This window comes from Xyrauchen texanus, chromosome 5 (assembly GCF_025860055.1).
Source record: "Xyrauchen texanus isolate HMW12.3.18 chromosome 5, RBS_HiC_50CHRs, whole genome shotgun sequence".
In the NCBI taxonomy this organism is placed as follows: Eukaryota; Metazoa; Chordata; class Actinopteri; order Cypriniformes; family Catostomidae; genus Xyrauchen; species Xyrauchen texanus.
Genome location: NC_068280.1, coordinates 11061975 through 11075656, shown reverse-complemented (window position 1 = coordinate 11075656; position 13682 = coordinate 11061975). Strand labels below are relative to the sequence as shown.

The 13682-nt window shown below is 40.9% G+C and overlaps 1 protein-coding gene across 1 annotated transcript in view; it reads right to left on the bottom strand.

Annotated features, from left to right (window-relative positions):
- LOC127643739 (uncharacterized) overlaps window positions 1-8051 on the bottom strand; it is a 445020-nt gene extending 436969 nt beyond the window's left edge. Inside the window, exon 1 of the mRNA XM_052126595.1 lies at window positions 6312-8051. Coding sequence (XP_051982555.1) covers window positions 6495-8036 — 1542 coding nt within the window. The 5' untranslated portion in view covers window positions 8037-8051 and the 3' untranslated portion in view covers window positions 6312-6494. The remainder of the gene's footprint in view (window positions 1-6311) is intronic.
- Between the last annotated feature and the right edge of the window lie 5631 nt (window positions 8052-13682).

Below are 13682 nucleotides of genomic sequence, written 5' to 3'. Positions count from 1 at the left end.
CTGAGAAGTAAGGAAAAAAGAATCCTGAAATTAATTGTTTTATGCATGGCAGTGCGGGATTACTGACCGGACCCCCTGCTCAACAACTTTGACCATGAACAACGAACACACTGACAGATAATTGGCCCCAGGACCTTTGCAAGTCATAATCCGTCCCTTATGCAAGCACACGTACAAGTTTATGTAAACACTCTCTCTCTCTCTCTCTCTCGCTCTCTCACACACACACTTACACTCACAGACACACACACACACCTACACTTACACACTCACAGACACACACATACACACTCACAGACATAAACACATACAATACACACACACTCAATTTTAGTGGTTCTGAATATTTATCTGAATAAATTAAAAGCAAAATGTTGGTGACATTGTTCATATGTTATACATCTGAGATGTAGAAATGGACAATAAGTTAGGAAGTTAGTTATAAACTGAATTTGAACAAATAAAACACGAAAGAGTGGAATGAAGGTTAAATGTGTTCCTTGATTTACTGTAATATTAGGCTATAGATGGAATCCATACTATTTGACATTGTTATGTGTGACCGTTTTTGTACACTAAAATAATCCCGCTATCTATTATAATAGACATTCTGTGAAAGTAAAACTGAAAGGTATTAGGTAGAAAAATCTATCTGCATACATCTTCTCACTTGCACTGTCCTCAAGACCTAGGTGTTCCTATCAGATATTTACTGTCAGATGTACATCTGCTATATGTGCTGGCTGCATATGTGCAACATAGTTAGTTATTTTTATTAACATAAAATGTTGACAGTCTGATTCAGTCATGGCAAACTAAATATTGTGGCACAATTACTTGAAATGTATACCTTGGATATTATACAATTTGCATACATACAAATTTGTTTCCAAAAGATGTTTCCAACTCTGACATTGAACCAATTCCGTAGAATGGCCCATATATATATATATATATATATACACTCTGGCAGCCAACATTTTTGAATAATGAAAAAATTTTGCTCTTATGGAAAGAAGTTGGTACTTTTATGCACCATAGTTGCATTCAAGTGATCACAATGTGTAGTCAGAACATTATTACCGTGAAAAATTTCGATTACAATTTGGAAAAAAACATCCACAAATCCTACATCAAAGAGTTCTCATTAAAAATTCTTCCACATGCAGCAATCACAGCTTTGCTGATCCTTGGCATTCTAGCTGCCAGTTTGTCAGATACTCTGGTGACATTTCACCCCATGCTTCATGTTGAACTTGCCATAGATGTGGATGTCTTGTTGGGCACTTTTTCTTTCCAATTCTTCCTATAAGGTCTGCACCCCTGAGTTTTCTCTTTACTGTTATACGTGACATTTTTGTTGAGCAGGTAGAATTCAATGAAGCTGTCAGCTGAGTACATGTGAGGTGTCTATTTCTCAAACTAGAGAATCTGATGTACTTATCCTCTTGTTTAGTTGTACATCTGGACTTCCACATCTCTTTCTGTCCTTGTTAGAGTCAGTTGTCTTTTGTCTTTGAAGACTGTAGTGTACACCTTTGTATGAAATCTTAAATTTTTTGGCAATTTCAAGTGTCAATCCTCAAAACAATGTTTGACTGATTAGTTTCTAGAGAAAGCTGTTTCATTTTTTACCAAATATAGACCTTAAGTCATGCCAGTCTACTGCATATGTGGCAACTCAAAAACAAACACAAAGACAATGTTAAGCTTCATTTAACGAAACAAGCGTTAAACTGTGTTTGATATAATGGTCTAGTAACAAATTAGCAATTTAGCATGATTACACAAGGATAAGGTGTTGGAGTGATGGCTGCTGGAAATGGGGCCTGTCTAGATCAAAAATGCCTTTTTTCAATAGTAATGCTGCTGTTTTTTTATATTAGTAATGTCCTGACTATACTTTGTGATCAGTTAAATGCCACTTTGGTGTATTAAAGTACAAATTTCCTTCCGAAACAGGGGAAAGGGGAAACGCATCATCTCAGTCTTTAATAAAGGTCTATGAGCTGCTCAGGATAATCAATCAAACAGAACAATGTTCTGAAAGTACCACAGTGTTAACAATTTTCGGGGTAATTAAAGCTGAAGCATGAGGTTTCTGTGACACTAGCTCCACTGAAGGGAATTATTTTTAAAAAAGCTTTCAGAATATGCCCCTTGTCTGCTGTTGTTGAAACTATTAGATAATCCCATCCCTAACTCACATAATTAGTTTAGTAAACATTATTGGGGCGGATCCATGTGGGTCACTAAAAAAAAACACAGGAATTTTATAGTGACACAGAGATACAGTGTTTACTGTTTTAGAGAAAATTTGACTATGAATAGCTTACTTACAGTACAGCTGTCTCTGCATATTAAGCTGGGATAAAAGAAAGTATTTTAACTCTGAAAAAGTTACATTCTTCAGCTTTAACCTATGAACGGCTTACTTATATTGGTCTCTCTTAAGCTGGAATAGGAGAAAATATCGGCTCACCATGAAACAGTGGACGGTAAGTCCTTAGGGAAGCACGACCTGATCATCAGGTTCCTTAGATGTGCCTGGATGCTGAACCCTCCCAGGCCATGCCTGTTCTCTCATGGGATCTCTTCATGGTCCTTTCAGGCCTCCAGAGACCCCCCTTCGAACGACTAGAATCAGTTGAGCTCAGAGCCCTCTCCTTGAAGACGGCCCTCCTGATCGTGCTTGCTTCCATCAAGAGGGTTGGGGACCTGCAAGCCTTCTCTGTCAGCGACACTTGCCTGGAGTTTGGTCCGGCAGACACCCATGTCTTCCTAAGACCTCGACCAGGCAATGTGCCCAAGGTTCTTATGACCCCCTTCATGGACCAGGTAGTGAACCTGCAAGTACTGCCCCTGGAGGAGGCAGACCCAGCCTTTTTGTTGCCGTTTCCGGTGCGTGCTTTGCATACCTATGTGGACCGCATGCAAAGCTTTAGATGTTCTGAGCAGCTGTTTTTCTTCTTTGGTGGACAGTGGAAAGGTAATGCTGTCTCCAAACAGAGGCTAGCCCACTGGGTCATCGACGCCATAGCTTTGGCCTATCAGTCCCAGACCATGCCCGCCCCCTTGCGGTTTCAAACACACTCCATGAGAAGTGTGGCATCCTCGTGGGCACTGGACAATGGCACCTCCCTAGCAGACATCTGCAGAGCAGCGGGCTGGGCAACACCAAATACCTTTATGAGATTCTACAATCGTAGGTTGAGTCGGTTTTGTCTCGTATTCTCTCAGTTCCAAGCAAGTAGAACTCGGGGATATGGAATGTCTGACCAGGTTTTGGTGGTGCTTGCACATAGCACCACTGAGGCGATCTTGTGCGCTCTTTATCCCAGGAGTTTCCAATAAACTCGCGCTCCCTGGATGTCCTCCTCACTAGCCCTCTGGTCCGCAAATTCAGCAGAGGAATTCCCGACCAGACCCACTACAGGTACTAATTAATCTGTACTGGAATAGGTGCTACACAGTTATGACCTTCATGGATTAATACCCCTGTGTGTATTCCCCTGCCGGCAGACCGCATCTCCCTTGGGCTGTCCCCCCTGTCCCCCGGTAGCTGTGTTTGCAGCAACTCCTCCCTTGCTAGGTAGGATCTACCACCGCACCACTTCCACATGTAGCCTGAAAACCCATGTGACGTATTCGCCACATTTAACCTCACATCAGGCTGGGCAGGATGTGGTCCCCGTGGGGTCTTTCCCCCCTGAATGAATAGGAGTTGGAAGAGAACACCTTCCCTGATGCGTGTAATAGCGTTAAAACGCCCCAGCCACTTTAACTCTATGCGAGAAACATAGAGAGAGAAAAAGCGCAGCCTACTCCCATGCTTGGCACACCGCATTACACTGGCCCTAGGGGGCCCTTCGGGGATGCCGGGAACCTAAAAAGTGTATGACGTTTTTATGGGGCGTTGGGGAAGGGTAAATGCAGTCTAATGCGGCATGCTGCTTTGACACACAAATGCCTGCCCGCACCTGCATCAGCAGCTCATGTACACGGTTCAGCGTATGGCGTGATTGAATAGGGACCCCTAGTGTCGCTTCATTTGACACAATGTCGAGTGAGCAACAGACGGGGAACGTCTAGGTTGGGAAGGGTGGAGGGAATGAGATTTTGTGTCGAATGAAGTGTAGCGAATCAGCTCTATATTCTTCCACCATTAGGTAGCGAATCAGCTCTATGAAATATTAATAATCAATCATAACTTGTTATAATCAATTATGAATATTTGGATCAGTTAATCGGGTTAACTTGATGTAGCTACATTAACATTACAACCAAATACTCGGTTCATCCCGTGAACACTCAATTTTGGTTATTAATTAATTAATTAATAGAAATGTACATTTCCGGGGCAAGGGAAATGTCTTTCTTACTAAGTATTAAGAGCAAGTAATCAAAATCTATGATTAGTGACTTTAGATATGAGCTTGAGACACAGACAACTTTACATGTGACATGAACAAGACTTTATTAACTAGACTAAACATTTAAACTACTCTAACATACATATACATACATTCATACAGTTTACCAAGGGAAAGAGGGCTGAAGCAGAATACAGGAAGTTAAGAAGTTATAGCATTGTTTGAAGTTCAGCAGATCAACAGCCTGAGCAAACCATCATATTAGTTCTGACACGCCCTTTTTAGAAAGGGGTTAAGGATACTTAATGTATCAAATAATGAGACTAAGTTTGATACTTGCATGTCCCATTTGAATTAAACTGTCCTGATGCAATTTGTTGAGGCTCCAGTTGATCTTTGATGTTGTCTTGATGAGAGAGAGAACCAGTGAGAGTCAGAGGATCTTGGTGAATGGGCAGTCAAGGCCATAGCCTGGCACGGGCTTGGGAGTCCTTGGGGCCTTTAGTTTGGCATCATTCAGCGAGAGAGTGAGAGAGCACGAGGCTCAGAGAACCAGAAAGGCAGGAAGCCGGAGGAGCATAACAGAGCGAAGAGATAAGAGAGAGGATGAGAGGAAGTGGGCGCAGCAATTTTATACCTTCGGGAAACAGGTCCCACCTCTCATTGGCTCGACCAATGAGAAGGGTTTGGGTTCCAGGCGGGAATTTGGTTTATTGCTCTTTGTTGTAAAATTGCCCATTGCATGTGCAAGAAAGAAAATAGGAAATATACTTTTAATACTAATATGTTGTTGTTATCGACATATCATGTACACAGTCATTTCGATCTTCAAAATACCAAGTTATAGAGACCAAATATGCCACACACATGATTTTGGTTAACCATAGTATGCAAAGTCTGAAACATTAACCCATTAGTTTGCAAGAAAACATAGATCAAGCACATTTAAGGGAAAATGTGAGATGGCACATTAGATACATGTCAATATTTATCACATGGATATATAGAATATATATATAGGATTAACAGGGTTCATTTCCCTTTCTCAGTAAGAGAATGAAGGGAGGGTCAGCACTTCTCTGAACATTCCTTTGGAGGTCGTAAAGGCCTCCATTACTCTGGGCAGGAGAATGATTCCTTTGTTCCGTCACGGCTCATTTGCATGTTTCTGGCTGGGTTTATGGCGGTAAGAGATTTTGGGCTGAATGACTCAAAAGATGGCAAAACATAACGTAGTATCATTCTACTGAAGATCTTATATTCGAATTTAGCTAGGCCAAATCGTAAGGTTTAATTTGATACCAAGAAAAGTATATTTAGTACACTTAGAAAGGGAATATACACTGAGGCTATTAAATATGAGGCCTCAGAGTTTAAAACACACAACGAAACAGTTCTAACGAGTTTGATATACCTCAGAAATAAACAACATACAGGGATTACACGTATTTCATTAGCAATATGCAGTTCTGTGTTTAACTGAAAAACACACACACACACACATTTTTACGTTCAAAGTTTCCCCCTTCCTGTCCACACGATAAGCACGTGGTGAGCATGCGGATGTCACATGCGGTTCTCTGTCAATAGTTCATTGTCTCTTTGTCAATACATTTATTGTGCTTGTGGAGGCTGGTTGGCGCTATTTCAGTAATTAGGGGGGTTTTTAACAGTAAGTTCTTGTTTGTTCGTGAATCTGTTAAGGCCACTGATCCTCTGCCATACCTTACAGTCCCCCTTTTTCGTCAGGTGATGTCCCTGTTGGAGACATCATCGGACGACAATCATCACGATGGCGGATGGCAGGTGAATCATGAGGGTTTTGTAGCAGGTGGTAGTTCCACGGTGGGTGATGTAGACAGTAGCCACATCCAGGTCTCTGCAGCAGGTGCAGAGGCAGCAGGTGCAGAGGCAGCAGGTGCCTTGACAGTGTGTCACCTGTCATTATGAAGTCAGTTTGTTTGAGGCAGGTGCTTGTTTGTGGCTGCAGGGAGTGGTTATGGGCATTGTGTAGTGTGGAGAGAGTTCCAGACTGACCTAGTACTGGTAGCAAAAGGGCAGCAGGTGGCCGTTCAGCCCTTGGTTCGGCACCTAGTCACCAGGTGTCTGAAGTCTGCAGTGTTACTCTGCTCTGGCAGCAGTGCTGACTTGAGCTTGCCTGAGTGGTGTTGGGCAAGAGTCAGAGGTTTGTTCTTCCCAGTACTCCTCAGGGGAGTTCTGTTCCAGGAGCTCTTTTGCTAGTGCTAGCAGCTCTTGTAACTCAGTAACAGGCGTTTCTAGCTGTCTTTGTGCAGCCTCTGTTTGGCACCTGTTTGAAAGGTGTACAGGAGGATGTTGTTGTAGACTGCTGTGGGACGTCCTGTGGTGTTCGCTGGGTGAGGCCTTGTGTTTGTTAAAGGCTTTCTGTGTCAGGTCACGCAGTTGTTGGATAGGCATTGTGTGGGGGCAGGCCATAATGCCTAAATGGTGACTTACCATAGGATGGAGGTTTTGGAGGAAAAGGCACTTGAAGCTGGTGTCCTCCTCCATCCCAGGTTTGTTGCGAGCTCCGAAGTAAGCTCGTCTGAGTCTGTGGTAGTAAACATAGGGAGTTTCATGCCGACCCTGTTTGGTGTCTAGGGCAGCGATCAGTCCGTTTTTAGACTCTGAGAATTCCCTTATGATGGCTTGTTTCAGCTGCTGGTAGTTAGACTGGATGTTTTCTGGCTGTCGAGCCAGAAAGCGTCGCAACTCTGGGCTGGACGTGATCCAGATCAGATGGAGTCTATCTTGATGGTTCACACTCATCAAAGACTGCAGGTGAAAGTCAATGTCTCGCAGGTAAGCGTGGACGTCATGGTCTCCTGCAAGCTCTGGTGTAAATGCAGGGATATGTCTGGCCATTCGGTTGAGGTCTTTGAGTGTCGCTACACGTGTCGTTTCAAGATTCGTCTGAATCAATCCTTTTCCTTCCGCGGCTGCAGAAGCTTTAAGGAAACTGTCCGATGACGTGTTAAGCATAGGGGTTTGTCTCCTCCCTTTGTAAATCTGTGCTTGGCTGGGGGAGGTTTCTCTGCTGATTGCAAGTGGGGGAGTGAGATGTCTCTCCTGCTGTGGTTCCTTTTGCAGCAGGTAAGAGTGTCTCAGTTCTCGTTGGACCATGTCAAGTTCATCTTTGGTGTTGTCCAGCTGCTGAGTCAGCACTTTAACTCCAGCTCTGGACACATTCAGTTGACCTTCACAGGCCATGATTCTGGCATCTTTGTCCAAGAGTTCAGAATTTGCTGTTTTTAACAGTGAATCTTTGTGAAAGAGTACCTTTTCCAGGTGCTCTCTGGCTGTCTTTTCCAGCTGCTCTTGTTGTTTAGCAGCTGTCAGAGCCGTTTGAAGTCTGTGGATTACCTCCTGTGACTCCCTTCTGCCAGGGTCCTTGTGTCTGTCCTGAGCCTCCATCTCTAGCTGGTCTATGCGGTTTTTAGCATGTGTCAGCTCCGTTTGGGACTCAGTGATCTGGCGTTTGAGGTTGTTTACCTCCTGTTTCAAACCTGTGAGGTTGTGGGCCAGGACGATAACCTCAGTCAGATATTTGTGCTCATACCTCTGGTTTGAGTCGTCTGTCATTAGTTCTTTTCCCTCGTTTTCCAGTTGCTTTTTGTTCTGTTGCTGAAGGTCGTCAGCAGCCATGGATAAAAGGGTGTTCCTCAAAACACCTAGCCAGTCCTTTTAGCCTGCCATCTGGGCAGTTAGGCTAAGCATCTGCAACATTTTGGCACACTTCTGGTGAGAGTAAGGGCAAGAGACTAATGCAAGATCAAACAGAATTTGGAGCTAAAGGCAAAGTGAGACAGCAAGGTGTATAATGTACAGCTAGGTTTTGCTAGGTGTGGTTAACAATTGAAATGTGTTCCTGATTATTACTATCTTAGCTGCAAATAGCAGGGTGCTCAGATTTGTGTGGATCTGAGTGGCTTTGCTAAAAGAGCGTAAGCCTAGATTTAATAAATGACTTAAGATGTTTCTTTGGGTCAAATTATTTATCAGCACTTACTGATAGCATACAACAGGCTTGATCTTTGAACACATGAAGAAGAGAAAGAAAGAGGAAGAAAAGAGCTTTCCTATTAGATTGTGTCTATTAGTGGTGCTCAAAATTATGCGGTAGAAATCGTCTAGATTACTAGTGTAGCTGGCTCATAAAATTTAAGCAACTTGTTGCAAATAAACACAAAATCGAGAAGAAAAGTATGGCTAGTTACTTTTGCAGTTTTATGGGGAAATAAAACCACACTAGACCAAGAGGGTTAAATGGGAAAATTAATAGCTGACTTCTATTATTAGTAAAAATAAATAAAAAGACTTGAAGAAGTGATTAAAATAGCAGAATAACCTTGTATTGGCAATAATCAATAGCACTTATGATTAACAATTAGATTTGCTTTGGACATCATTCTATAGTTGGTCACAGCTGTTGCGTGTTCAAGACCACACAATGTGTTTGTCCCTCTATAAAGTTTAGTCAACGTGCCATTGAAAGTTCCCACTAACTATAAAAATTATTCTCTATCTAAACAGTTTACATGTAATTAAGTTTTTAGATTTAATTAACAAAGTAACTGCAAATTTAGCTGAACAGCGTTCAGTAAGGGATGCACCTGAAAGGTGCAGGTGAAGTTAGATGAGAAGAATTAAAGTTAAGGAAAGAGAAAGTGAAAATTCAGAAACCAGAAATGGGGTTAAAGGAAAATGGTTTAGATCACTTCACTCTGCATGCACACAAGCTGTAGATAAAGGCTTCATGTAAATTATGCTAGCAGCTAACTGTTGAAGCTATTAGTTAGCTTAGCCTAAGCTAAGGGGCTGCTAAGTTGGGTTAGCTTAGCCATCTAGGCTGGTTTGTTTACAAAATGGCGTCGGAAGGAAACACGTGCTATCTGGAGTGAGCACTTCCCGTGACAAGTCGTTGTCATGGGAACCAATGCACTTCAGAGTTTCAGTGAGTGAAACACAGGTTTGATCACCAGGAAGCTAAGCCTTTTAGATGCACAGATAAAGTTTAGATGAAGGACATCAATCTAACTATAATTTGTAAGGCCTTTATACTGTGAAAAGGGGAGCATCGCCCAAATCTACATTTATATAACACTGTACTGAGATTTCTTCATCAGAAACAGGTTAAGCAATCAATTCTGGTACAGTTTACATGCCGCTGAGCTGAGATTCCTTCATCAAAACAGACTTACACTTTAATACTGAAATTAGGGTTTCTCCGCTAAAATCATATTACTCGTACACTGATACCTTTTGAAAATATGCTTAAATGTTTTAAAACTCTTTCAACTACAGTAGAGATGTCAATTCAAGCCATTACTTTATCCGCATCCAAACAAGCCAGCAACTAGTGAAGCAAATGCCGTTTCGCATGTCATGTCCTATTCTGACCGGAATTATTCAATGCACACTTTTAGGTTGACAGTGGTTCAAGCTCATAAACTTTGTTTAATCATGCCCGCACATTCTCCACCATTATGTAGCGAATCAGCTCTATATTCTTCCACCATTAGGTAGCGAATCAGCTCTATGAAATATTAATAATCAATCATAACTTGTTATAATCAATTATGAATATTTGGATCAGTTAATCGGGTTAACTTGATGTAGCTACATTAACATTACAACCAAATACTCGGTTCATCCCGTGAACACTCAATTTTGGTTATTAATTAATTAATTAATAGAAATGTACATTTCGGGGCAAGGGAAATGTCTTTCTTACTAAGTATTAAGAGCAAGTAATCAAAATCTATGATTAGTGACTTTAGATATGAGCTTGAGACACAGACAACTTTACATGTGACATGAACAAGACTTTATTAACTAGACTAAACATTTAAACTACTCTAACATACATATACATACATTCATACAGTTTACCAAGGGAAAGAGGGCTGAAGTAGAATACAGGAAGTTAAGAAGTTATAGCATTGTTTGAAGTTCAGCAGATCAACAGCCTGAGCAAACCATCATATTAGTTCTGACACGCCCTTTTTAGAAAGGGGTTAAGGATACTTAATGTATCAAATAATGAGACTAAGTTTGATACTTGCATGTCCCATTTGAATTAAACTGTCCTGATGCAATTTGTTGAGGCTCCAGTTGATCTTTGATGTTGTCTTGATGAGAGAGAGAACCAGTGAGAGTCAGAGGATCTTGGTGAATGGGCAGTCAAGGCCATAGCCTGGCACGGGCTTGGGAGTCCTTGGGGCCTTTAGTTTGGCATCATTCAGCGAGAGAGTGAGAGAGCACGAGGCTCAGAGAACCAGAAAGGCAGGAAGCCGGAGGAGCATAACAGAGCGAAGAGATAAGAGAGAGGATGAGAGGAAGTGGGCGCAGCAATTTTATACCTTCGGAAACAGGTCCCACCTCTCATTGGCTCGACCAATGAGAAGGGTTTGGGTTCCAGGCGGGAATTTGGTTTATTGCTCTTTGTTGTAAAATTGCCCATTGCATGTGCAAGAAAGAAAATAGGAAATATACTTTTAATACTAATATGTTGTTGTTATCGACATATCATGTACACAGTCATTTCGATCTTCAAAATACCAAGTTATAGAGACCAAATATGCCACACACATGATTTTGGTTAACCATAGTATGCAAAGTCTGAAACATTAACCCATTAGTTTGCAAGAAAACATAGATCAAGCACATTTAAGGGAAAATGTGAGATGGCACATTAGATACATGTCAATATTTATCACATGGATATATAGAATATATATATAGGATTAACAGGGTTCATTTCCCTTTCTCAGTAAGAGAATGAAGGGAGGGTCAGCACTTCTCTGAACATTCCTTTGGAGGTCGTAAAGGCCTCCATTACTCTGGGCAGGAGAATGATTCCTTTGTTCCGTCACGGCTCATTTGCATGTTTCTGGCTGGGTTTATGACGGTAAGAGATTTTGGGCTGAATGACTCAAAAGATGGCAAAACATAACGTAGTATCATTCTACGAAGATCTTATATTCGAATTTAGCTAGGCCAAATCGTAAGGTTTAATTTGATACCAAGAAAAGTATATTTAGTACACTTAGAAAGGGAATATACACTGAGGCTATTAAATATGAGGCCTCAGAGTTTAAAACACACAACGAAACAGTTCTAACGAGTTTGATATACCTCAGAAATACACAACATACAGGGATTACACGTATTTCATTAGCAATATGCAGTTCTGTGTTTAACTGAAAAACACACACACACACACATTTTTACGTTCAAAGTTTCCCCCTTCCTGTCCACACGATAAGCACGTGGTGAGCATGCGGATGTCACATGCGGTTCTCTGTCAATAGTTCATTGTCTCTTTGTCAATACATTTATTGTGCTTGTGGAGGCTGGTTGGCGCTATTTCAGTAATTAGGGGGGTTTTTAACAGTAAGTTCTTGTTTGTTCGTGAATCTGTTAAGGCCACTGATCCTCCGCCATACCTTACAGTAGCGACACTAGGGGGTTTTCTTGAATGCCTCAGTTACCTCTGAACTTGAGAAAAGGCCAATGAGAATTTGCATGTCCCTCCCACGGACATACGGGTATAAACGGAGGGAATCGTGCATCTGTCCATTCAGGTTTTGCAATTAGTATCTGAGAATAAGGTTTGGCCATTACTGTTGCTCGGTTCAGCATCGTGGCCGGAGGGACACAAGGTCTCGTTCCCTCCATCAGGGAACGGAGGTTACAATAGTAACCTAGACTTTTTAATGTTACAACAGTTTTTATTCTGTCAATCTAAACTGGTAGAAAATTATCCGAGCCATGAAAAAAATCCCTTTTTCTTACATTGAAGGAAGCACCTAAGCCATATCTAGATACAAGGATATCATATAGGCAAGGCAAGGCATGTTTTTTTATATATCACATTTCATACACAATGGCAATTCAAAGTGCTTTATATATAAAAAAAAAATTATATACATTAAGGAAATACAAGATACATAAAAACACATGTAAAAAACAATTAAAAAAATAAAAATAAGAATAAAAAAGTAATGCAATTAATGTGAAAAAAGTATATATTATTAAAATTAATAAAAAATAAAAAGAATGCTAAATTGTTATCACCATCTATAACTGTTGTTAGTCTTCCCTGATACAACTGAGGATAACCAAAAATTGTTAACACACACTTTAAATGTTTTTATCCTTCCTTGGCAGAGCAGAGGATAACTAAATTGTTAACACCACCTGTAATTGTTGTTAATCTTCTCTGACAATACAGAGGATAACCTAACTGTTAGAAAGAAAAAGTTATAAAATAATAATAATAATAATAAAAAAGAAAAGAAAAATGATTCTGTGCAATCAATAAATGTAGCGCAATGCTCAGTCAGAAAATGCACAGCTAAACAGATGTGTTTTTAGTTTGGACTTGCATGTGGCTCTTTTTAAAACTGGTTCCTGCTGCAGGAGGCATAAAAGCTAAACACTGTCTCACCTTGTTTTGAGTAAACCCTTGGTATTTCTAACTGACTTGATCCTATTGATCTGAAGGGTCTGTTAGGTTTATATTCAATAAGCATATCTGCAATGTGTTTAGGTCCTACACAATTGTGTGATTTAGTAACAAGTAATAGTGCCTTAAAATCAATTCTAAACGTGATTGGAAGCCAGTGTAAAGACCTAAGTACTGGAATTGTATGCTCAGTCTTTTTTGTTCTGGTGAGAATCCTGGTAGCAGCACTGTAAATGAGCTGCAGGTGTCTAATGGTCTTTTTTGGAAGCCTGGTGAGGAGTCCATTGCAGTAGCAGGCCCTGCTGGTGATGAATGCATGAACAAGTTTCTCTAAGTCTTGACTGGATACAAAACATCTAATTCTCACAATGTTTTTGAGATGATAGTAGGCTGATTTGGTTATTGCTTTGATGTGACTACTGAAACTAAGGTCTGCCTCCAAAATGATACCAAGATTCCTTACTTGATTTTTTGTCTTTAGACCTTTGTTTCCAAATACAATTACATCTGTCTTATCTGTGTTTAACTGAAGGAAGTTTTGGCACATCCAACTGTTAATCTCATCAAGGCACTGGCACAGGGAGTCTAGGGGCTGTAGTCACTTGGTGATAGAGCTAGGTAGATCTGGGTGTCATTTGCATGGTTATGGTATGCAATTTAATTATTTTTCATAATTTGGCCTTGTGGGAGCATATACAGGTTAAACAGAAGTGGTGCAAGAATTTAGCATTGCGGAACTCCAAACCTCATGGATGTCCACTCACATTCATAGTTTCCTATGTTCACAAAGTAACCCCTCCAATCTAGATATGACCTGAACC